The 24,635-nt window shown below is 40.1% G+C and overlaps 2 protein-coding genes across 4 annotated transcripts in view; one reads left to right on the top strand and one right to left on the bottom strand.

The window, feature by feature from the left end:
• Window positions 1-515: 515 nt before the first annotated feature.
• LOC113953513 (transmembrane protein 180-like) lies at window positions 516-17,504 on the bottom strand. 3 transcript variants are annotated; one of them, XM_027656728.1, is made up of 7 exons: window positions 17,471-17,504; window positions 14,008-14,186; window positions 12,512-13,246; window positions 9,395-9,549; window positions 8,117-8,200; window positions 6,961-7,101; window positions 516-2,007 (listed from the first exon to the last, which is right to left on the bottom strand). In XM_027656728.1, exons 2-7 carry the CDS (start codon window positions 14,158-14,160, stop codon window positions 1,878-1,880), a joined length of 1,398 nt encoding a protein of 465 aa, XP_027512529.1. In that variant the 5' UTR covers window positions 14,161-14,186; window positions 17,471-17,504; the 3' UTR covers window positions 516-1,877. The 3 variants fall into 3 exon arrangements, with proteins under 3 accessions (XP_027512529.1, XP_027512531.1, XP_027512530.1); XM_027656730.1 differs by lacking the exon at window positions 17,471-17,504 and adding an exon at window positions 17,246-17,447; XM_027656729.1 differs by lacking the exon at window positions 17,471-17,504 and adding an exon at window positions 16,629-17,207.
• Window positions 17,505-17,697: 193 nt separating this feature from the next.
• The window catches only part of CDR2 (cerebellar degeneration related protein 2), a 15,864-nt gene continuing 8,926 nt past the window's right edge, over window positions 17,698-24,635 (top strand). Inside the window, exons 1-2 of the mRNA XM_027656731.1 lie at window positions 17,698-17,965; window positions 23,110-23,222. Coding sequence (XP_027512532.1) covers window positions 17,887-17,965; window positions 23,110-23,222 — 192 coding nt within the window. The 5' untranslated portion in view covers window positions 17,698-17,886. The remainder of the gene's footprint in view (window positions 17,966-23,109; window positions 23,223-24,635) is intronic.

Here is a 24,635-nt window from a genome sequence, read left to right as displayed (position 1 = left end):
AGACTTTCATATAATGAATCAAAGATTATATTAACTTAAATTTCTTCAGCTTTTTGTCCTTTGGCTTTTGATCCTGCCTTTCAGACACAAAATTAATACACACAATGCAGGAAATCTTTTAAAATTCAGAATCTAAACACACAGGCCGTATCTGCTCTGGTATTTGTATTTACATATCCAAGGAATATTTACACAAGTGATGCTGGAATGTGTACATAATTCCATTAGCATGTACAATGCAAATGAATAACGGGATCTCTGACAAGACAGATAAAAACCAGATAATGCAACTTAAAACTTCACCACACTTCTGGCTTGTTACATTTTAACATAAATCTTCATATTCCTATCAAAGGGTTCATTTGGATTTCTAAATATTTAACGATGCTATCCCACTTTTTCACTCAGCGCCTTGAAAGCACTTTGCACTTCAAAAAAAGGCAAGGAAACGTTGTTATTTCTACTCTGCAAACTGAGGCCAAAAGACTGGTTTTTTCAACTCTAGTATTTCAAATCTCAAACTTTTTCATTAAGCTGTGCTACTGTCCACCAAAATGCAGGGCCTTGTCTTACACTCCTTTCTTCTCCAATGTAGAGAGCCTTGGAAATAAGCTGGCTCAGCACTTTAAATTTGGGATACACAATTTAAAATTGGGATGCACTTTAAAGCTGGGATCCACAATGCATCTTCTTGTACTTTCAAGTGACTGGCACTCCATAAGAAAGGTGCTTCTAAAATTACATTTGCCCAGGCAAAACAACAAAAATGAAACTATGATAGTATGCTTAAACTACCAATTACACATTTGATATATCGAGGAAAAATAATATTTATTGAACAGGAATATTGTAAACATGGTAATGTGTCTTATCATTACAACCTGGGAAATAAAGACAGGACTCGATGTTTCTGAAATTTTGTCAAAAACTCTTTATTTTATAAAAATCATAGGATCCATTTAAAAGCTTGACTAAAAAGATTTTGGTAAGAATTAATCAGAAAATAACTTCAGTTGTCACACACCAGATGAGTTTGCCACTGTGACATTACTAAACAGGTAGAGTTTATTTCAATAACTGTCTGTGCTTAGATTTATCCAACTAACTGGACATTATTACACCCACACCCCCACACACTGATGTTGTTCTTGCCACGTGACATTCTGTATGAAGTACTGACAATATGGTACCTTCAAAATAATTTGCCCATTTAGAGCCAGAAAACTGCATCTACCTTCCACCACCAAGAGATATTCAGAAAGCCACTGAGGACTTATGGAGCTTTTTCCACATCCAGCAACACTGGATGAATAGCATTAAAATGAACAGCACTTTAATCTTTTTCTTCTTTAGCCCTACACAGACTTTCACAGGGAAGTTAATTACTCTTGCCTCTGCCTGTGGTAGCTGTCAGATTTGTGTTATATTGGCCAGCCAGACACCATCTAAATTTTTCCCTTCATCTCTCTGCCATCCATGAGGGATGTCCACCAGAATCTTCCAGATTAACTTCAGAGATCTGCTGTTTTATCAGGATGGCAAAATTAATCCACCAGTAAGCTTAAGAAAATACAGTTCCCTTGAATTCCAGGTGCTGGGTTGGGATTCCTTTACCTGATCTGCCATATCCACTCTTCAAGTGAGTTAACAGCGATCAGTATAGACCAGAAATTACTTTAAATAAAGTAATTAAGGATAACACCCATTAAAGGAAAACGACCAAACTAGGAAAGACTCTGTGTAGGCTCAGCATTAAGGCTGAATGCAACTTATAAAGAGCTCCAACTGTCTTGCAATTTTGCTTTTTCACATGAAAATCATACACACTCTTTTATGGCTGAGCTGAGCAGAAGAGGCACTGCCCAAGGGGGATGTATTTAGTGTACAGCTGTCACGTGGCTGTTCTGGATGGAAAAGGGAGTCCATGTCAGGACCTGCATGACTGCAATGCAAAGTGGAACCAGGCAGATCAGGTTGAACATGGCATCGTGGAGATCTAAAAATGTCCTGGGGAAAACATGGAAACACAGCTCTCAGTATGAAGATTAACTTTCCTGGTCAATTCACAACATGTTATTTTTAAAGCAATCCCATTCTATGCACACAGACATGTTACTGTACAGTCAATTCTAAATCAAAGAAAAAAAAATATATATCAGGTATCAAATGTATTTAAATAGCATTTTATAATTCCACATACAATTATGTGGAATATATCTTATTTTGTTTTCTCCTTTCAAAATAGCTGTGAGAAAATCAGACAATTAGTACTCAAAGAGTTAATTTTAATACACTCTAGGCAACCTAAGAAATCCTTTTCACTACTTTAGCACTCATCTATATTATGTAATGTAGAAATCAATTTAAGCAATAACATCCAGTTATAGAATATAGCATCTGAAAAGCTTTAGTAAGACTGAAAAATCTGTAAGAAAAGCAGAAAACATTTCAAGCAAGCATTTGAATATGAAATTATTTAGGTTAAAATCTGTGCTATCCACACAGTGTATTGTTTTAGTTGCTGAGTGCTAGACAGAAGTGATGATTAATGCACAAAATTCAGGTGTGGTCTAAAGGGCTGTTTGAAATATCAAGCCCTATTACATTTGGGTTTAAAGTAAATTATTACAAGATAATATAAACCATAAAAAAAAGTGAAATTAACACTCATTTTCATTTATTCTAATGGACACGTGGTAATTCCTCATCTAAATCTTCTCTAACGAATAATAAATAAAAGCATCAACAAATATGACTCAAAAAAGAAAATGCAGGAATTAAATGAGTTCCCTTTTATGAACAGTATGGTTGCTGACAGCTCAAAGTGTGCATTTTGGCATTCATCTGGTCGTTGGAATCATTAGCTACTGGCATTCTGTTAATTATTGGATTCTAATTACTTAAATATCAGGAAAGTCAACTCAAGCTGAGAAACAGCCCCTAAATGAACTTTCTCTCCATGAGGCAGTTTATGTTACTTTCTCTTTTTTTTTCCTTAGCATTCAGGGATGAGAGAGGAGCCTCACAGACAGCCAAAAAACCTGAAAATGTGTGGAGAAAAAACCCCAAACAAAACCTCCAACAGGTTTTTAAATAAAACCTACGAGTTTCTCTGAATCATAAAAGAATTGACTCATGTCTCATCCCTCCATTTAACAGAGAAAATACTTGTAACCACAGCCCAGATTTATTCCTTAGTACATTCACACCCTCATAAACGAGCACAGTTTATCTCAAGTCCTGTACCTGCTGATGCTTCACAAGAAAGCAAAACCCACAGGCTCACAAGTGAATCACTTCCCCACTTGGGCAATTGCATTTAGGACTGGGAGTGTTCACTAGCAGGCCACTGGTCCACAGCCAAGCTTTATTGGCAGGGCCAATAATTTACCACTTGGATGTTGTTTACTGGCCTGTTTTCAATTGCATTCCCAGTCCACCTACAAGGAAACAAGGCCCACCTTTGGCCTGTTCCTGCACACTGAAGAGGATTGCAGTTTTCAGTACTAAAATTATTCCGTCTTTATACGTGGACTTCAGGAAGGACAAAATAAGAAAGAACATCTGCAAAATCACTCACACTGGCACAATCCTGATTTGGTTTCAGTGGAACAATATTGATTTAAGAAAATACTATTACCTATTGTACTGTAAAACCTTAAGTTATTGCAGGAATTACAAAACATATCTATAGTACACAGAATAAGGAACACGAAAATATTTCATTGAGGGACTGGGATAAATCAAGAGCAGAGCTCAGATTTCATCATAATTACAGCTGAACAAGTAACTTCAGAAATTTCCATATCTACCTTTTTTTTTGCACACGCAGGAATAAAACATACAATCTTTCACTAAACAGCCCTAACATCACTCTGAACAGAATGTCAGCTAGTCCAGTAATTCAGCATGAAAGCATTAACAGTTTAAAGTGCCTTCAATAAATAATGAAGAGTTGCTGCCAAATAACTTCATTTTGAAGGATGAATTTGAAAAGCACTGCCAAGAGAAGCTGGTGGTAGTTGCAGTGGCTCTCCAGAAGGGGGAGGTTTTAAACTAGGGATCTTTTCCACAGCAAAAAAAAAAAAAAGAAATCCAAGTCAAACTAAAAAAAGAAACCCCAAACAACAAAAAAACCCCCAAGCCATATAGGGCAGGTAATGTTTTGCTATGATGATGGAACAAAAGAAAAATCCACAAACCAGGACCGCTCCATTCTGCAAGCTATTGTTCAAATTTTAGGGATATTAAAAAATACTTCTTTAACTACCTTCCACTACAAATTGTTTAACTGCTGTGCAGTGACCACATTTCCTAAGGATGTGGTATAATGTGAGCAGAGGGGAAGGATCACCTCCTTTGACCTGCTGGCAATCCTTTACCCAAAGCAGCCCAAGATCCCAGGTCATCCCTTTTCTCCAGCCAGTCAGATTCCCCTGGATGGCAGCATGACCCTCTGATGTATCAGCCACATCTCCCACTTTTGTGTCATCACCAGAATTCCCGAGGGTACATCCTGCCCCATCATCCTGGCCATTAATGAGGATGTCAAACAGGACTGGGGCCGGTCCAGACCCGTAGGGCTCAGTTACTGACCCCAAGGAGACTTCCTGGCCCTGAGCACCACCCTCTGGGCCTGACAGCTTTGAGCCCATCCCACTGCCGGCTCATCCAGCCCAGATTTCAACAGCTTGTCTGGGAGGGAGGCAGTGCCAAAGGCTTCCCTGAAACCCAGGCAGACAATTCCCACTGCCTTGCCTTGGCTACCAGGCCGGGCATTTTACTGCACGGGTTTATCAAGCTGGTCAAGCATGACTTCCTCCCCCTTGGTGAAACCATGCTGGCTATTACTGATGATTTTATTGTCCTTACTGTGCCTGGAAATGGTTTCCAGGATTAGCTGCTCCATTATTGCTGCTACAGTTTAACTTTCAGTTCAAGAAAAAATAGATCATTTAGAATGCAGCAAATATCTTATGGGTTTGGACTGCATCCTCTATCTTCTTCCAGGAAACAACATTGCTGGAAACTCTCAAGACATATTTATTCAGGACTCAAACATCTTTTTAATGCAGAATGTGTGTTATGTTCACAACTCACTGTCACTACACCTAATAAAGCAAAGGCTTTCCAAAACACTTAACAGATACTGCCAGCTTTGGAGAAGAAGGAAGGACACAGCTGAGATGGTATTGGCATGGGTCATAATACTTCATTATATATACTTCACCTGTGTGAAATTCTTTTTTTTTTTTTTCCCCCAAAACAGCTTGAGCATATTTTAAACAATCTCTTGAATTCAGTTTCTGTTTGTCCTCAAACAACTTTGTCCTGGGGCAAGTGTGTTTTAGCTGCCTGCCTATGGCTGAAAGATGAGATCAGCTGATAGGTTTTTAATATAAATAAGTAATTTTAGCTCAGTAAATGGTCTGAGTACATTGCCATGGGCAAACTGACTCCCTAGAAACAACTTGGAGTAGTCTGGTCTATTTGTGTCCATGCTGAACTCCATTTGCAAGCAAAGGACATGCCTGTTCACACATATATGTAGAGAACACTCAGGCAAACTGCTTCATATTTAAGAAATTATTTTTGAAGAGATGGACAAGAGAAATATATAATATAGTTCAGGTGCTCTGATTAACTCATCTCAGCTTTGTGCCTTTATGCTGTTCCTGGCTCTAGTGAAATAAATCAGATTTCAGCCTGACTCAAGGGAAAATACAGGTTTTAGAGATTAAGCATTCAAAGTATTTCAACTCTCTATATAATAAATTTATTGTTGCTATAGTCCAGGGGCTACTTACCGGGGATAAAAAGATTTATAGCTACTGTGATTTAAAATCCATCCTCAAAGGGATCATTTCTCTGATTGAAAGGCATCAGAACTGCAGTTGTTATGTTTCAAGTCAAAATCTCTCTGAATCATCAAGATGAATATATTCAGCCCTCTCATATCCACATCCAGTTCAGACTACTACTCTTTTGCAAAAATCACTCATCTTATTTGACATTATAATGAGGTTCATGTCCTCTTCACATCATCTCACTGGCTATCTACAGACTGCATTAAAATAAAATCAACTGTTCTCACACAGCCTCAAACTGCCTTTGCTTCTGTCTGGATCCATTTCTGAAGACCACCTGTTGTTCTTTTATGTAATGCTTGTCCTCTTACATTTTTTTAGAAAATTCCTCAAATGTGAAACATTTTCCCAACCTTTGGTGACACATAACCAGACCTTTCTCCTTCACAGGCTGTTTCCACAGAAGTCCATATAAATTGGTCTGTATGTATTTTTAAAGCTTTTTACTCAGAATTTAGGAGAGCTGTGTAGTTTCTCAGGATATTCATGTTGTTCTCTCAAGTAAATCCTAATCAGGACTGATTGTTGCCTTTTAATCCTGCCTTCAGTTATTCCCTATGTTTCCACTTCCTCTTGATGATCATAAATACAGCCTATGACCCTTTCAGTGTAGTGATTCCCTGTTAATTTGGTTTTATAAAAGCCCCCACATGTCCAACAGGCTAACTAGCAACCACAGCTTTCTGCTGTGCATTAAGGTCTCCAGGGACTGCAGTGAAATCATTAGCATTAGAATTGAAGTGGAATTGAAGCCAAAATTATACACTCCTACTAGAGGCAAATTCCCTCCCTCCAGTTATTATACTGCTTTCTCTCAAACAAAAATGTATCTTAAATGCAACCCTATTAGGATTATATATTTAAGGAAGTAGGTTTATGAGATAAACAAAAAGCAGAAGCCAACACCATGTATCTTAATAAGAGCTATTAGGTGATCTCAAACATAAACCAGGGGATGGTCAACTACTGAAATGTATCCTTTGCTTTTCCAAATTAGGTAGATAGCAAACTAATTGCTGATCAATTTGCTTTTTAGATTACAGGAGTATTTCCTGATAATTTCTAAGATTTTAAGTATCCCTTTCGAACTCACCTTGCATCAGGATGATCAACATTATTCAGGTTCCTATATCCAAATTGATTTAGTACTTTAACCACAAGCATTGGAGCCAAAGACTGGGCAGGCTTGGTAAATAAAGCATTGGTACCAAAAACCATAGAGGAAAGTGGTGCTCTAAAATATTTAGGGGAAAAAACAAATTAATGCATGACAAAAACTTACTAGAGTATTAAGTACAATAGTGATTTAAAAAATCCTGATAATATGCAAAGGCTAAATATCATGATCTTTAGCTTTGTCTAGTTCACACATTATAGCAAACAGATCTGCTATAGGAATGAAATTTAAATTTATTTGGAAATGAAAGGTAAAAAACCTCTGGGGTGTGTGTGTCTATATATATATTTGTATATATATAACTTAGCCCTGATTATGGAATGACTTGCACTCAGGTTCAACTTTGTGCACTTTGAGTAATTACTGGAGTTAGATTAGAGTGAACAGTGCATGGAGAATTAATTATAGCTTCAGGTTTTCTATGCATGAGGCCAGAAAAGGAGGCAATTTTTTTTCCTCATGGAAGCACTAGCTCTCACTTTTGAGGAGCCAGTTCTTCAACAGAGTGACCAGGGCTGAATCTGCACCTGCATAAACATTGATGGAACCAACAGGAAATTCCGTGCACTTTGATAAAAGTCTGAAACATCCATGAGTTGCAATATGCTATGGCACAGCAGGTTTTATCACTTTTATTTCAGGGAGATAATGGCAACCAGTTAGACCTTGAAATCTGCGCTTTAGGTAGCACAGGCAAAGCTTTCTTCAGGCCTTTTCCATCTCCAAAAGGCCTTATTCACAAAATTCCATAAATGACAACAGATGCATATAGTTAAAAACTAATTCAATTGAAGCTAACAAAAATAAACCCATAAGAATTAGAAGGACTTGGCTTAAATTACAGTATAATAAAAACTAGAAGTTACATAATAATCTGTTTAAATTACTCTGCTGAAGTAACTGCAGAAAACTACCCAAGTTCTTATCTTTACTTAAGTTGCTCTTACAAAAAGTGCTTCTGTATCAAGGATCCCAGATCATTTACTGTCTTTACTTTGACACAGCTTAACCTACAGAAGAGTAACAAGGCAAACACAGCACATTTAAAGCAAATCAGGAAGGACTGACATACCTGCGCTTGTGCTTTACCAAATCTGCATCAACAATATCTGCCAAAGGCAAATTGAACAAACTAAAGGAGGCTTGTACAATTACCCTAAAGAAAAACAAAGTATTTAAGATGTTCATAGTCCTCATATTCACTTCCATAATAAAACTGTAACTGCCATTCTGACACCCCCCCCCAACGCTGACATTTCCCCAAACAGGCACAGCTTGAGATGTTCTTTAAAACATGGTGATGTATCTGTTTAAGCAGGAGTTGTGAAAGCATTACTAAATCTGTTCTTGGCTGAGAATTAGAAATCAATATGCAAACCTAAAAGGTGGGTTGTTTTTTTTTTTTTTTGATTTTTTTCCTGGACATTGGTGAAAAAGGTCATGAATACTTTGACGGTAAATGTCACTATCAGTAAATGTCATTTAAAATGACCAAGAGAAAAGAAACACCTCAGAAAAAGGGGAAACTGAAAATTTGCTCTTCAAATCTGAAAAAGACATGAGCATTGCTGAAAAGACCACATGGAAGACAAACTTCAAGGTGGGAGAATTAGAATACTAAGAATATTTTACATGCATTCCTATATATGTATTTACAGTGTATATATAGATATATCTATACACACACATATACATATGCATTTAAACACCCTCCCAAAAGCTGATTCTTAACAAATTGCTAAATTAAAATATAAACTCAAACATTACAATTTCCATGTCTTACTAAAGTTTGGGTGTGATGAGCTTTTACTAACAAGAGGCTTGGACAATTAGCACTTGAAACACAAAGTCTTTAGGTACCTTAGAATTTTTTCCTGAGCAAATCAAAACACATCTTCATCATTTAAAATATGCAGATAATGAAAATCAATTTATTGTTCACACAGTTCAGTGTTACAGTAGCTTGAGACTGAAAACAAGAATGAAAACAACGGGGAAAAGAAAAGATGAAGTAAAGGAGGGAGGGAAAGAATGTGTAGAAAGACAACAATGAAATAGAAAATGAAGAATTAAACTGCTGTAACATTATTCTGATACAAACAGCTCTTTATTTTTAAATAACGTTTTCCCTGTATCATAACATATTTTTTTTTAAGCAGAAATTAAAAGCTGAAGCAGAATAAAATAAAAGCTGAGAAAAGTTGTAACTAGAGTTTCAACTTTTCTGACAAGTCAAACAGAATGAAACCCATGAAAGCCATGGCAGAATCTTCATGGTACTAAAAGCAAGTGTCCAGTGTGTTAGAAGTATTTAAGCTGTGTCTATGAAGAGGGGAGTGTATTTACTTACATGTTTGTTGTGAGGTAAAATGCCAACAGGTAATAGTGTTCTTGCCCTAGAAAAAACATGACAGCAGCAGCTACTCCTTCATAGTAAAAGGAAAACAAGATGACTCTGTAATAACCAAACTTCTTCAAGGAAGCATGACTGAGAAGAACGAGGCACTGAAAAGATAATATACACAAATAAAGGATGACAAGTATGGTACAGTGTCTCAGCAGCAGGAGAGCTATAAAACACAGACCAGACACAGATTATTACCACCCATTAAAAACACAAAACCCAGCCAACAACCCTGTCTAGGATATCCAAGCCAAATGAAAAAATAGAAATTGAACAGAGAGCTGTCTACTGGCTCATTCTTTGCTACCCCTACCAGGTACAAACAGTCTCTTTCCACTCAAAAACCAGCTGAGAACTGCTATATCCTGAGGAAAATACTGTTTCCCACATTGGTTAACTATTATTAAATGCTCATGATCTTTATTTTTGATATCCCTTAAACAACTAACTTTGCAGTATGCTAACTGTAAACCAAGCATCTCACCATTTGAATTTTAAGTGTTGATAAGAAATACTTTCAGGAATTGTTTTTTCATTAATATTACTATTTTCACTGACATTTATAGAAAGTAAGCACGACCCTTTAACTAAAAAAAAGCCAAACCAGCAAGCTCACCAAGATAGCTTTATCTAAGTAAGTTAGAGATTTTACAAGCAAGCAGAGAAAGGTAGATGCCAGAGGACAATGTGTATGGCTGAATTTTAATTTTGCCACTGTTAGCAAACAGTAGATTCTGAGAATCTAGTGGCAGGCAAAGTCATGAAAGTGGTATTAAGTGCTGAATACAATATGAACAAAATGTAAATTCTTCTATATTGTTCCTCACTTTCCACTTTAAATAGGACATTTTGTGATGAGTTATGTTCTTTTTATTATTATTATTTATCTGTGGCATGATATTCGTGTACGTGGTCCTCATCACTGTCACAAAAATACAAACTCTACAGTAGAGATACACATTTTCTCCTTCCTTCTGTGTTACAGAGGTGGACTGTGTAATATTCAGAAGAAGAACAGGAAAGAATTCTCCTTGTACATTTGCTCCCACGTTGAAATGCTTTAACATAACAAATCAAAGCAGGATGCTGTGGTCAGACAAAGATGACCGTGGCAAATGCTGTTGTAAAACAGCTCAAGATTTCTACTTGAACCCGTGATCAGGGAGGTAAAACAAATCTGGGAAGTTGATACAAGAAAAAAAATCTCATTCTGAGAAACTTAAACATACTTTTCCCTCTGGCTGTTTTCAGGGATTTTGGAGAAAAGTATCTCCACAAGAAATAGTGAGGGATCACGAAATGCCTGCTGTTGTAAACACCATGATCCTGGCTCCCTGTAATTGCCAAATAACCCTGTCTCAGGAAGTAGTTATGACTTAGAAAATTCCTTATTCCTTGCATGTTTCTCAGGCTGTGTATTTCAAAGGCAAATACTAACTTGATGATGCAAATTTAGATTTGTTTGCCTACGTTACAGCAACATTTTCCTTGTAGGCAGGTTGTATTCTTCACACCCACTATTAAAAGGGACCTAAAGCAGAAGCTGAATTCTAGTTTAGTAGAGGCCACTGAAGCAGAGTTCATAAAAAGGAGCTTTATTTTACAAGGGTTGGCCGTTTTTCTAGTAAGTGAAGTTCAGGACATTGCCATCAGAGAATTCCCTTATTATATCTTGAGCTCAAAGGAACAAAACCTGAGAAAAATAAGGTCACAGCAAACTCTCTATGGTTCAGTGACCTTCTAGACAAAGAGTCTCTGGGGAGCAGGGAGACACATTTTCTGAAAGATTGGTTGTTTCACATTGTCACACTGATTTTATCAACAAAAGTGATTGCTATATAGTAAGAGTGACATTATTTAAGATTTCCTGTTTTCTGTAGTTTCTGATTTATTTCTGAAGTTCATTATCTAATTCAGTTACAGGGGGAAAAAAACCCCGAACTATTAAACCTGTGATAAGGATAAAATCTGAAATTACAGGAGTTATGGAAGAGAGAAGGTATGTTCAGGGTTTGTATGTTATATATGCAAAAGCCAAAATGGTAACTGAAACTGAGCTGTGAATTCCAGATACACTTTCATTTATTTCTTATACATATTATGCACCAAACCCCATTACAATTTAATGAATGTAACAGCCTGATTTTGAGAAATTCTGAAAACCATCAGTACCTGTGATGAACCTCAGGATACTCAGATGTTGAGTATCATGGCTTTCAACATCCAGCAAGTAAACACAGTGAAAGTTTTAAAAGATCCAGAGAAAGGAGTTAGGAGGGAATGAACAGAAGAATTTTTTATTCACTGCAGACAAGTATGTTTACATTCTGTGGGATGTATTTTTGCTGCTTTTCTTGTCCTCATACATTACTCTTTTGGGTTCTCTTTCTCTTTTCCAGTTCATTACTCCTCCCCTCAGCCCTGTCAGGGCTCTTAAAAGTATGTCTCTCTCTGCCCCATAAATGTAGCTGACCAAGAGAGCAAACAACAAAATAAATGGGAATGTAGATTCTCCAAAAGCAGCTATTTGCAGTTTTGTTTGGTTTCCATGACTGAGATACCACATATTTTCAACAAGGCTTTTAATACCTAATAATTTTTCTGGTATTTTGTGCAGTTTATCTCAGAAACTTCCTGAAGAAGAGATTAGTCTTTCATCTGTAATACACACTATTACAAAACAAAACCAAAGAAGAAAGAATTCAGAATTCTGTAGATTTTGCTTTTAGAAGCATTTTATCTTAACTATGTTTTCCATTCCTTTATATTTAGGTATTATAAACCCTGTAGGATACAAAACATTCATTCGTTGCCTACTCACATCTCACATTGTTCTAAACAGACATTCTACCAGCTTGCTTGTCTGTTCTCACTACCCTTTACACTTGGGCAGCCTGCACAGGGGGACTTTTTTCTTCTAGAGCACTGCTGAGCCAGATCTGTTTTTCATTTTGGCCAATGGCTTCTGCCAGATACAGCATTTTTTCAAATGTTAAATGGATACTGTAAAATAGTAACACACCAGGTTTTCATACTTTAAAATAAAAAAGTGTAACTGCCTACCTGAGGACAAATAAAACCTGCTCCATACATGATACTTCTGACTGAGGAAGAAAGGACATCTGTAGGAATAAGATTATCTGCAAAGATTATCATGAAATTGCTGTAGAAGGCCAGGTGGAAGACTTGGAAGAAGTTCATTGTGACAAAAAATAAAAAGTTCTTCTCTGTCATAATCTGTTTGGTCAATGAAACCACTGAGGCCAAGGAGAAAGCTCCCTCACTGTTTTCCAGGTTAGCACTCTCCACATGAATTTCTCTCTGCTCATACTGGCTGGTGCTGTATTTACCAGTGCAACACATGCAAGCTGTCGCTAGTGCTGCGATCAGAACAGTGAAAGCCTGGAAATAGGCAAAGTTCTCCATGTTATCTGATATGAGCCCACAGAAGAGGATGCTTGTGGCTCCGATTAGTGTTGCTACTTGGTTGTACTTGATGAGCTGGAGCCTGCTCTCGTGCCTGGTCGAGGTCTCGGCAAAGAGCGCGCACTGCGCCAGGAGCACGAACGTGAGCAAACCGTCGAAGGCACACAAGGCAACGACGAGGTGGAAGCCACAGAGCCAGTCCCCGTCCTCGTACTGCCTCCAGGGGAACCAGGGCAGCAGGAAGGCCAGCCCGTACAAAGGAGCTCCGTACAGGATCGAGAACTGGCGCCTGGCGCAGCAGCGGAGTTTGGAGTTGTCCTGGATGTACCCAAAGAGAGGATCGTTGATGGCGTTCCAGATCATAAACACGACCTGCCACCAACGAGGAACACACAGGGGAACGGAGCCTTAGTGTCGTTTTTCTACAGAGGTTACGAAAACACAGAAGTAATACACATGTTTATTTAAAATATATCTCTATTCAAAGAATAAATAAAGGTGAAAGCTCTTCTGGTCAAAACAGACTAGATCAAATTCTTAAGGATATTTACAGGTTTATAGAAGTCATGAAAAAATAAGATGACTAAGTAGGCAGGTGGTACCCAACTATATGTGAAATAAACTGCTTGTCTCCAAGACTTCACTCTTTCAAAACCTTATATATCTGGGCTTTCATCCTGCAAGGCTCAGATATTACTCTCACAGTGAGTTAATTCAAAACATGAGCTGGCCCATTACTTTCAGGAGACCATTTACGACAAGAGTTACTCACGTGGATAATGACTCCCAGAATAAATGCAGTGTTTAAGTACTTAAACAGTCCATAGGAAAGCACTAATGTCAAACTTATCTATGGAGCTGAGATGCAAGATCAGTCTAGAAAATTACTACAAGCTATCAAAGTTAAAAATCTTTTCAGCAATTAAAGTCTGGAGATTTTCACTCTATAGCCTCTTAACGATGTGCTTTATGTGTACTTTCAGTTGCTTATGGATTAACTAAACTAAAAGTTAATTTACTGTTAATTATTTACAACGCATCCAAAATTAATTTGTCAGCAAAAAAATCACTTTGTTGTAACAGCACAGATGCACAGCACAATATGGTAATCAAAGTATTCTGTTGTACAATACCTGTGCTTGATTAAAGGCTCCTTCTGAAATTTTGTATCGGTTTAGGAAAAGCTTAACGTAGTAGAAATTAAAGATACTGTTCATCATTCCAGCCCCTAAAGTAGTCATGGAATATGCCAGAGCATTAGGATGAATCCCCCAGACAAACTTCATCTTCCAAGAGTACAGCTCTCTTCCTCCTCAAATTACAAAAGAGAATTACAACAGTTAGTAGAATGATTTTCCAAATTAAAATATCGGGGATTTGCTTGTTTCAGAGCTGAGGAAATTTCCTCTTCTTCCTTCCTTTTCTTTTAGATGAGAAACACATTTTACTGAGCTGTAAGACACTGAGCCTAAAACTGAACAGATGAAAAATAATAAGTCAGCACTTAAAAATCAATGGAACAAGTGGACAAAAATTTAAGAGTCCCTTCCTAACTGGTGCACAGACTCCATTTAAAACCTGCTGCTGCAAACACTCATGTTGGTGTAAAGGTCAAAGCAATTGCATACATTTTAGATCTTTCTTGCTAGCTGTGTATTCTTAAAATTATGGACTGTGTAGGAATGAAGTGACTCATATCCTTATGTATTCCACTGCTGCAGCATGCACATGGGTGAATATTCAGAGGAATTTTTCTTTCCAAGCAAATACCAAGTTTTGCCCTTCTGTTTTGAAATGTTAATTGTTAACAAGCCATGGAAGCAATACTTTCACCTAATAAACCATAAAACAATCAAAACACCTATTAATTGACATTTTCATTGTAAAGAAGACTGCATGTAAATAAAACCCAGCAAGTTACAGGTACAGCATTTTAAGTATGCCCAAATAACAAGAGATTCAGCCCAAGAATACAGATTTCTTTGATCTATCACTCAGATATTCAGCCAACAAATTTTTAAGATGCTGACTTTTTCCAATCTATCCAGCAATTAACTTAAGCATGTTTGGTATAAACTGTGCCATGAAAGACCCAGGTTCAGGGAACCTCTACCTAATAAATCTGAGTGATGACTACCTGATGTAGACCTTGACCATACTCGATGCTATAAGCCCAACACAAAAATACTCCCAAGTATGTGGGTTTAGCTGAGGTTTTATTCATCTTTACATCTGTTGAAGGAGGCTGTCTGTCACTGATTTCAAGCCCAGATTTCAGCCTTACTATGCACATGAACTCAGAGCCTTACTACCTGCTGTTTGCCAATAATTCATACTTTACCCCCTGCATATTAACAATTTTATCCTAAATGCAATTTTCACATATCCATCAGAACTCCTAGTTTGAATATCTGCTTGATCAGCAGCTCCCTGAACTCCTCATAAAAATAACCATGGAAGAAACAGGAAATGAAAACCAAGGCCATTTCCAGCCTTCTTGTGGTTTACAAGCCAGGCTGTTGTGCACAAAGGTGGGAACTTCCCAATCATCAGGCAAGGGCCAGGCAAAAGCCACAAATCCAGCAAGAACTGGAGAAGATGGAACAGTTTTCCCACCCCTCCCAACACAGAGAATGAACCCTTGAAGAGCAAATAAAGTGTGCATGCAGTTTTGCATATATATAAGATGCTCTGATACGAAACATGATGCAAGGAGTAGATAACTTCACAGCTAAGAAAAAAATCAAGCTGGCAAACAACTTAAACCTAGGCTTCTTTTATTAAAGCCAACTTATTCCTAAGAATATGACTGTTTTTTTAAATACTTGAGGATGACTGTGATGTATATCTTCAAGTTTATTTTTTTCACATTCCTACAGCTGTAGAGACGATTCCACTTTCGGGGAATGGAATTTTACATTTTTATAGCAAGTTTGGTTTCACAATCTTTTACTGAGAAACCTAAAATGAAGATTAAGGTTACTGAAAAGGTGCCCAATTGAAATGCTCATTTTTAAAAATAAATTTGATCTTAACATGAAAATCACTACAGTGTGTTGACACGTGCCATATTTCTTTTTTCAAGCCTCCACAAATACACTCAATGAAGTGATTTATATAGTAGATATTAGGACTTTTGGAAAGGTAGACATTTATTCTCTATTTCTACCTGGAGCCTCCTGCACAGGTCTTCCAATGGAGAATTAGGAGACTGTCCTTTCCTTCAAATTCCATGAGCACCAAGAATTAATGTGCTTCACACTAACATTACCAGCAAACAGCTATTGCTCAAATCACATTTGACTCAGTTCCTTCCTATGCACAAATAAAGGTCCCCTCAGCTTCAGAAAAACTGAAAGAAATTTGGAATTTCTTCAACAAAAGCCTTCTAACAATGCACAAACAGGCCTCTAATGTCATGACTAATTATAATATGTAGGATCTGACACAACTCCACACTAATTGGTACATCTGGCCCTGCCCCCTGTTTATGAAATAGGTTCAATTAGAAGTTGAGGTCCCATAGTTCCTTTCCCAGATGTTCTCTTTAATAGTACTACCATGAAATCATGCATGAGTATCCCCTCCCTCTTCTTAATAGTCAGCCTTTATATTGAGCAGGTTAAAGCACAGGTGTTGACATTTTGTGACTCACAGAAGGCAAATCGGTTTCAGAAATTTCTGGTGGTTGCAACTGCGTTAATACACAGGAGCCAAAAGGACGGGCTGTTTGAGAGACGCAGTGTGACATTACCTGCGCTTCTCCCAGCGCTGGATGACAACTGCTAAAAGAAACTAGAGCACGAGTCTAAAGGAGAAAAGTGTATTCCAAGAGATAATAACAAATGTTGACTGAGGCGCACTAGACATCCTGCTCTGTCCTGGGTCCCAAACCGCTGTGCAATGCTCACAGTCCTGACGGACTGGCTGGACACAATTATCTTCCTCATCTTTCTGGCGTGACTTGCAGCACATTAAGGGAGACCTAAGAACAAACGCTTTCCCGGTCCCGAGGGTAACACCGAGGGGCGATGCTGCCGGAGGTGCCCTCAGAGAGCCCCTGGCACGGCAGGGCTGTGGCACCGCCCGATGCCCGCTCCTGCCGGCCACGGGGAGCTCGCAGGGCTGGGCGTTTGGAGCTGCTCCTCTGTCAAAACTCAGCGAGCCAGGCTCGTTTCAGCTCAGCAGGTCCCCGGGCAGAGGACAGGGCTCCCTCCTCCTCGTGAGGGAAAGAGGTGAGAGCGGGCGGCGACCGCCCCGAGCGAGGCGCGGGGATGGAGCCGGCGCTGTTGGGACTGACCCTGCACCTCGCTCTGCCCTGCCCTGCCCTGCCCGGCCGCACTCCGGGCTCAGCGGGGTGGCTGCCCGCACCTGGGCGCCCCGCCGGGCCCCTCCTCACAGCCTCTCCCCTCAGCGCTCCCAACGCGGGGCGAACACGAGCCCCGGCTTCCCCTACGCCGAGTCGCGCTGCCGCACCGCGGGCCGTGCCGGCCCCGCTCCGCCGCGAAGCCAGCGGACACTCTTCAGCAGCCGCTCCCCACCCTCGGCCGCTCCCAGCGCCGCCGACCACCGCTCCCTGCACGGGCACCGACCCACCTCCTGTGGCGGGGGCTGCGCACCGCGCGGCGGGGCGGGACCTCATCGCCCCGGCCCAGCCCCCTTTCCGCTCTCATTGGTGGCTCGCTGCGAGTTCGCTTTGTGATTGGTGAACGCTCCTGTCGATCTGCTCGGCGGGTGGCTCCCCATTGGCCGCCCGCCGGGGAGGCGAGGGTGCCGCGTTTGAATCGCGGGAGGCGGGGGGCGGGCGGTGGCTGCTGCCACGTTGCCGCCGGCGCAGCCCGGCCAGAAGGGGGAGAGGTTCGGCAAAGTCCGGAACCGCTCGGCAATGGCCGGAGGCGGCTGCTGAGGCGGGGAGAGGCTGCCGGGCTCGCCCTGCCCCGCTCGGCGCGAGGGGGATCGTCGGGTGGGCGCCGCCGCCACCGCCGCGCCCGCCCGTGAGGGGAAGGGGCGCGATGCTGGCCGACAGCCTGGTGGAGGAGTTCGAGATCCGCGAGGATGAGCCGTGGTACGACCAGCAGGACCTGCAGCAAGGTGAGCCGGGACGGGGGAGAGCGGGGAGCGTGTGAGACAGGGGGTGCGGAGAGAGCCGCGTGTGTGAGAGAGGGGCCGTGGGGATCCGCCTCGGGGGTGTGTGAGGGAAGGGGCTACAGCGAGCCGGGTTGGTGAGGGAAGGGGCGCGGAGAGCCGCGTGTGCGAGGGAAGGGGCTGCGGCGGGGAGGGCGTGTGAGGGAAGGGGGCGCGGGGGGCGGCGGGGAGGCACCGGCACCGCGGCGGAGCGGGCGCGGAGGGGCGGCGGGAAGGGCGCTCGGGGTCGCGGGGCGGCGGCGGGAAGGGCGGGTCGTGCCGGGCTCGGGGGGTCCCCGCACGGCCGCGCTTCCCGCCGCCGCGGGATCGCTGTCACCGGGAGAGGCTGCGGCCGTCTTTGTTTGAGAGAAGGAGCCGCCGCAGCCGAGCGGGATCGTGCCGGGTCCCTCTCCGCCCGCCTCCAGGGAAGCGGCTCTCCGGAAAGTTGCACCTCGAACAGGAGGAGAAGCGGCTGCTGTTCGGGGCGGGCGCTGGGAGCACCAGGGTGGGATGCGCTATTGCGCCCTGTTGAGCTCTTTGTAAGGGCTTCCCGTTCGATCAAGGTGTAGTTGTAGCAGTGCTCGATGAGTTGCAAGTCCCTTATTAAAATCTTTTTAGGTTTTCTTATTAAAATACGCAAATAACTCCACTACGCCTCAGAATTCTACATTTCTAGCTCCTGTATGTCGCTCCATCAATAGGTCTTATAAAACATTATATGCAAGGGGTAAATCCTGTTCTCATTTCACAGATGAGGAAAGAGCCACAGGAATACAAGTACAACTGCATTAAAAATCTTCAACAGGCATGATATGGAAAGAATGTGCAATTTCCTTAAGAGCTTAGTGGCATCTATGACTGGTATTAACTTGGTTCTACTTTTTGTTCTTAATCCCGAGTTTGTTTTAAAGGTCAGCTCGAAGCTGTGAAGTGGCTTCCTGCACACCCGCTCCAGTCTTATGCTTTTTGCTTTTAGATTGAAATACATTAATTCTTGGCATTGATGGGTGCTGCTGTTCTGTAAACCATAAGGAAAGCTAACCTGTATTCACACTGAGATCAGGCATCTGACAGCAGAAACTTGTTTTGAGACAGAAACAGGTCTCTAATTGTGTGCTGTATAAAATATCTAACTGTTTGAAAGCTGTATTTAGATACTCTTTGCCCAAAATAGATGTTTTCCTGGCTCTAGGATACAAACAAATCAGTTTAAGTAAGATCCTGAAACCATAGTTTGCTGTCAAAGGGAAGAGAGTTGAAAATTTGAAGCAATGTTTTTACTATGTCAGTGTTCATGGGATAGAAGACCTGCAGAGAGACTTCACAATGCATAACAACTGACTTCTTGCCTTGTTTCTTTACTTTCATCTTTTAATTAAAAAGAGTGAAATAATCACCAGTTGACACTTTGTGAGCTTTTAAGAAACAGTGTTCCATTCTAGAGGTTAGTGTGCTCTCAGCACGGGAACAACCTTTTTCTGAGGATTCTCTCTTTAAGCCTAAATGGAAGTGACTAACAGCCTTGCCAAAAGGGAAAGGAGGAAAATAAACAGATGGGCAGTTGAAATGCAAAGAAGAAACTCCTTACAGGAATGCTGTACTTTATTTCTGGAGTCTCAAAGATGAACTTCCTCCTAAGCCTGAGCTGTGCCTGTGTACGTAAACAGGGGAGTAAGATTGCTTATCAAGGCTCGTGGAACTCCACACAACCCAAACAATCAGTGCGTGTTTAAAAACTGAGCAGTAGGTTTATGGGAAGACCTAGGTTGTAAAACATTAGAAAGCACACAGAAACAAACTTGTAGTCCTTATCAGCCAGCCTTTGAAACGTGAAATTACGGTAGGGTTTTGGAAAACCTTGACAGTGTGTACGTACCAGGCTTTTGCCTTGACAAGGGAGGATGGCATTTTCTGGCATGCTGTTCATGAAAACAGAATGCTCTTGGAATTCTTGTAAGGATGGGAACAGCCATCCTTCTGGAACGTCCATGTTTTGCTGCAGTATGCTGACCTTTGAAAAAGAATTCTTTTCTATGGCTGCTCTTTTTACAGCTTGCTGTTACTCATTTCTACAGAACAGAGAGTATTCTGAATACAGAATAGGAGATGTGAAACTAAATAAAAAAAATAAGAGTTTATTTTACAGTTAAGTAAACTTCAACTAGGCTTACTTATATATCTTGCACTACATTAATGCCTTTTGCTCTTTAAAAGAACAGGCTTAGTTTTAAATTGAAAATTCTCTGAATAGTTTTGTTAGGTGGGCTGTGAAAAAGTAGAAGAGAAGGATTTTGGTGCTGCTTTTATCTCTTTTTCACCTATAGTAATGCTGTCAGAAGAGAATGTGAAGTGCTGGTAAGTGAAGGCTGTTCAGCATCACAGAAGACGTATCCTTGAAGTCTTGTTTTGTTTCAGAGCCTCCGATGGAGCTGTTAAACTCCAGCACAACTAATCAGATTTACTAAAAGGAAGATCTTAAGATCTGCACACAGGCAGTTTGCATTATTGAAAACCTCTCTGCTCCCATCTTTGTGGTGAAAAGGAAAAATGCATGTCTGTGTCAGAACTTAGCTGTTGCTTTACATAAATTTACAACAGAAAATGCAGTGAGCTTCCAGTGTTCTGCAGTAACTCTCTCAAGAGAAATGTAAATGAACCGTTTTCCTTCTGTGTCTGGAGAACATGTGTGTTGCACATCTCACTCGTAAAATTTGCTCTTTATAGGGCTTAGAAATACTTGACAGTGTAGAAAAATGGACACAAAGCAAACTCTTCATTTTAGTAGAGGTGAAATTATTTAAGTTCTTGATTTCTCTGGAGTTCAGGTTTTATTGTGTGTTCCTGAGCACTTCCACTTGTATTCTCCCCCTCAGAAACAAATTGCCCTAATTATAAAATAGCATGTTTCTCCCATTGTAACCCATTTGTGCTTCTGCCAGTCTAATAAACAGAATGAGTGTGTAAGTATGACATGAATTCTGTTATCCAAACTGTATTCCAAGGACCGTGTGGTATGTGTGCTACTTGATTTAGTAGGTGATGGGGCATTTAAGAATGAAACTGTAAACTCTTATATGTACTTAAACATCAAAACAAACTTTCACTTTAGGAAGGGAAATGACAGCAAGTAATTCCATTATGCATTATGTCTTTAACATAATCCTAAATCCTCTCTAAAGCTCTTATTCTACTCTATTAGAATAAAAGAATGGACTATTTAGTCTTTGCCTTGAATGATGCCAGTATTGCTGATTAGTTGTAAAGATTGTAGCTCCTAGTAAAGATCTGTGTAGTGTGAGAACTGGGGAATTGGGCCTCCATTTTCTATAGGATAATGGATTTGCTGGATTTGAAAACCACAGTGTTCTGTAATGTGACAGAAAAAACCAGCTTGGTTTCTGACTGGGAGTTACTCTGTCCATCAGTAAATAATATGCAATCTGTTTACAAACTAGGAAAAATGTAAGTAGGACACCTTAAGATTTCGTTACCCAAGTACTTTAAACCCAGCTCTAGCATGGACTGTGTTTCTTAAGGAGTGGTGCTGTGTGAGGATAACCTCCTAAATATAGCTCAGTGTGCCATGGGGCTCCTAGTTGGGCACCTTCTGAAACTCTGAAGAACTCACATGCAGTGTGATTTCTCTGAAATATTTTTGTGGCATTTATTCTAAGAACCTGACCTTAAAGTAGGAAACCAGGCACTGGAGTTGTAAGAGAGAGTGTGAAAGAGTAGCACAGCTGTTGTTTTGCCAGAGTTGGACATCTACAACTTTATAGACAAATGTTTGTACTCACTTGTCCTTGGAAGTCTGATTTTGGTCTTTGGCTTATGTATGGAGATGGAGTAATGATTTTGGCCAGGCTGTCAAACTGAAGGTTAGCACAAAACAATCCTGGAACAGGGCTGTATCTGTTACAATGCCAGGCTGATAAGATAATTGGGAAGGAGCAGGAAAGGCATAAGATAACATGTTAAAACAAGGGCATTGCAATCAAATGAAAATGGAATGCATTTTCCTCTCTAGCTATAATTACTGATGATAAAATACATCTCTTTGTTTATTAATTTAAGTCTTCTTGAAGTGAACCAAAGTTTCTTTTGACTTTTCTTCTGTCTCCTTCCCATTAGTAATGCAAGTTCTATGTGAAAACTAACTAGGTTGTATTGTGTGCATGCAGGTCACGGTCCAGGTGAGGGGAAGGAGGTGGAAAATTGGAGAGTTTAGAAGTCTGTTGGATTCTTAACATGTAACACCCTGCACAGAGTAATTACAATTTTAGCAATAACACCAAGATCTATTACTTTGTCACATTATGTTAGCTTTTAAATTACACGTGTTTTTAAACATAATAATGTAGAATATCTTGCACTACTGTTGCTGTTGAACAAACATCAGGCTTCCCTCTAGAACAGAACTGAGTGTTCAGATGACTTATTCCTTAATTTGCAACAACTACAGTCACTGCACCCTGGAGGTGATTGAAGATGACTGGAGTGAAATTGAGATTAAGTGCCTGAGAACAAATGACATTTAAAATGATGTTTTGGAGCACATGAAACAATTCTTGTCACCTGAGTTTATGAGCTTGAAAGGCAGAATAGCTGCGTGTCTTCATCAGTTTTGTGTCTTCTGATGTTATTCTTTCACCATAAAAAGCATCTGAAACTTTCATTTAGCAGTTTGATCCCGTGTGACCTGAGCTCCTCGGTGAAGGGGCAATGGGGAGGAACAGCAAAGCAGGTAGGAGTGCAGTCAGCTTGGGGCTGGGTGTAAATATGGTGAAGCAGCAAAGAGCCACCTTGGGCAGAGCTGCTGGAGCAGCACTGGGCAGGCTGTGGGAGGTGAGGATGGCTGGATGTGTCTGCAGGACCTAAGGAGGAACTAAGGAAGCTTCATGAAATAAAAGTGTCTTCTGGGCTTCAGGACTGACTCAGACTTGCCTTACAGATGATATATGAACATTCTACTCAAGTATAAGCTCACTTTCTTTTTGGGGGAGGAGTTATGGCAGTAAAAAAAGTACCTCAAGTATCTGATTAACATGCTTTAAAATTAGATTATATTACTGTTTCTTTCACTTACCTGCAAACATGATTCCCTTGTTTAGATCTTCACCTTGCTGCTGAGCTTGGGAAGACACTACTGGACCGTAACACTGAACTAGAGGAATCCTTACAGCAAATGTATGCAACAAATCAGGAGCAACTGCAGGAGATAGAGGTAAAATATCCAAGGGGTCCAAATGTTAAGGCATCTAGAGCTGCAGCATAATAGTTAAAATCTGAATTTCTTGACATTTGATGGAAAATACTGAACAATCTTTCACCATTTCTGCTGCTTTGAGAATTTGAGGACCTGTATGGGTCGATCATACTTAGAACTGTTTCTCTGATTACCAGAAGCTTTGTGCCATTAAATGTCATGTTGGACTTGGCTTGTTTAATGAAAAATGACTGGTATTTTTCTTTTTTGTACACAAAAGTTAGTTCAGTTATTTTTATTGCTAAACTTTGCTGCTCTTGCCAGGTAAAATGACATTAAATTATATGATGATAAATACATTAATAATTTAAATTATTATATGAAAATCTTAATGGTTACTGCACTGAAATTTAAATGCTGATAACGCAGAAGAGAGGTTGAAGTAAAATCTGAGGCTTTGTACTTCCACTAAACTGAGCTGTGGTAAAGGAAGCTAAAGTCTATTTCAATGTAAAAAACCCCCTGTACAATGACAAAGAAAGCCAACAAACAAATAATAAACCCCAGAAAATAACCCCACTTAAATAGTATCTAAGTATAGGACACAGTGAATATATTGTTCTGTATTTTCCAAGGAAAATAAAGCCCCAAAATGTACCCATCCTTTCAAAGCTGCTCATCTTTGTGTAACAGGGTGGAAAAGCCTGGCCATCTTTGGCAATTTCTTTTTTTTAATTTCATATTGCCTGTGTTCTTGCAGACCTGGCATTTGTCAGCCTAATGAGATTTCTTCAGCTATTAGAGGGCAGTGCATGGTCTCTAATAATTAAATTATTAAATATTCAGTACTTTGCTGACTGACAATATTTGAAGATGTAGTCAGCATTTCATTTTGGTTCTGGTATGAATCACAGGGAACAGGCTGTGACTGGTATACACCAGATTTTTACAAAATCTGAGTTCCTTTGTGCAAGCAGCACTTCTGCAGTTACATATCATGTGTGAGTTTTGTACAGCTGCAACTTCAGACTGAAAACTCTTACTGTTGTAATGGTAACAGGTAACTTAAAGAATTCTAAGCTTAATACTTACAGCTATATAGATGTCTTTAGAGTAGTCATCTTAACACAAATGCAGCATTTTTATTAAGTGATGAACAAATTAGAAGGTATTTTTGTTTTGTATTTCATACTTTGGCTCTTACCTCTATTATGTGCTAAATGTCATCTTTGTTATCCTATTCATTCTGATACAATGGTTGGAATGGCTGATATTTATATTAGTGCCACAGCATTAAAAAAATGTATTTACTTATGCAGAGACTGAAAATAACTCATTGCCTTGAATAGTTTTTATAAGAAGATCAATTCTTAAGATCTGGAGAGGACAAACACTTCCAAGGTGCCATACAAATACTGTACACAAGGTTCA

This window comes from Corapipo altera, unplaced genomic scaffold, assembly GCF_003945725.1.
Source record: "Corapipo altera isolate COAL_440 unplaced genomic scaffold, ASM394572v1 104, whole genome shotgun sequence".
Lineage (NCBI taxonomy): Eukaryota > Metazoa > Chordata > Aves > Passeriformes > Pipridae > Corapipo > Corapipo altera.
This window is presented reverse-complemented; position numbering and strand designations above follow the sequence as displayed.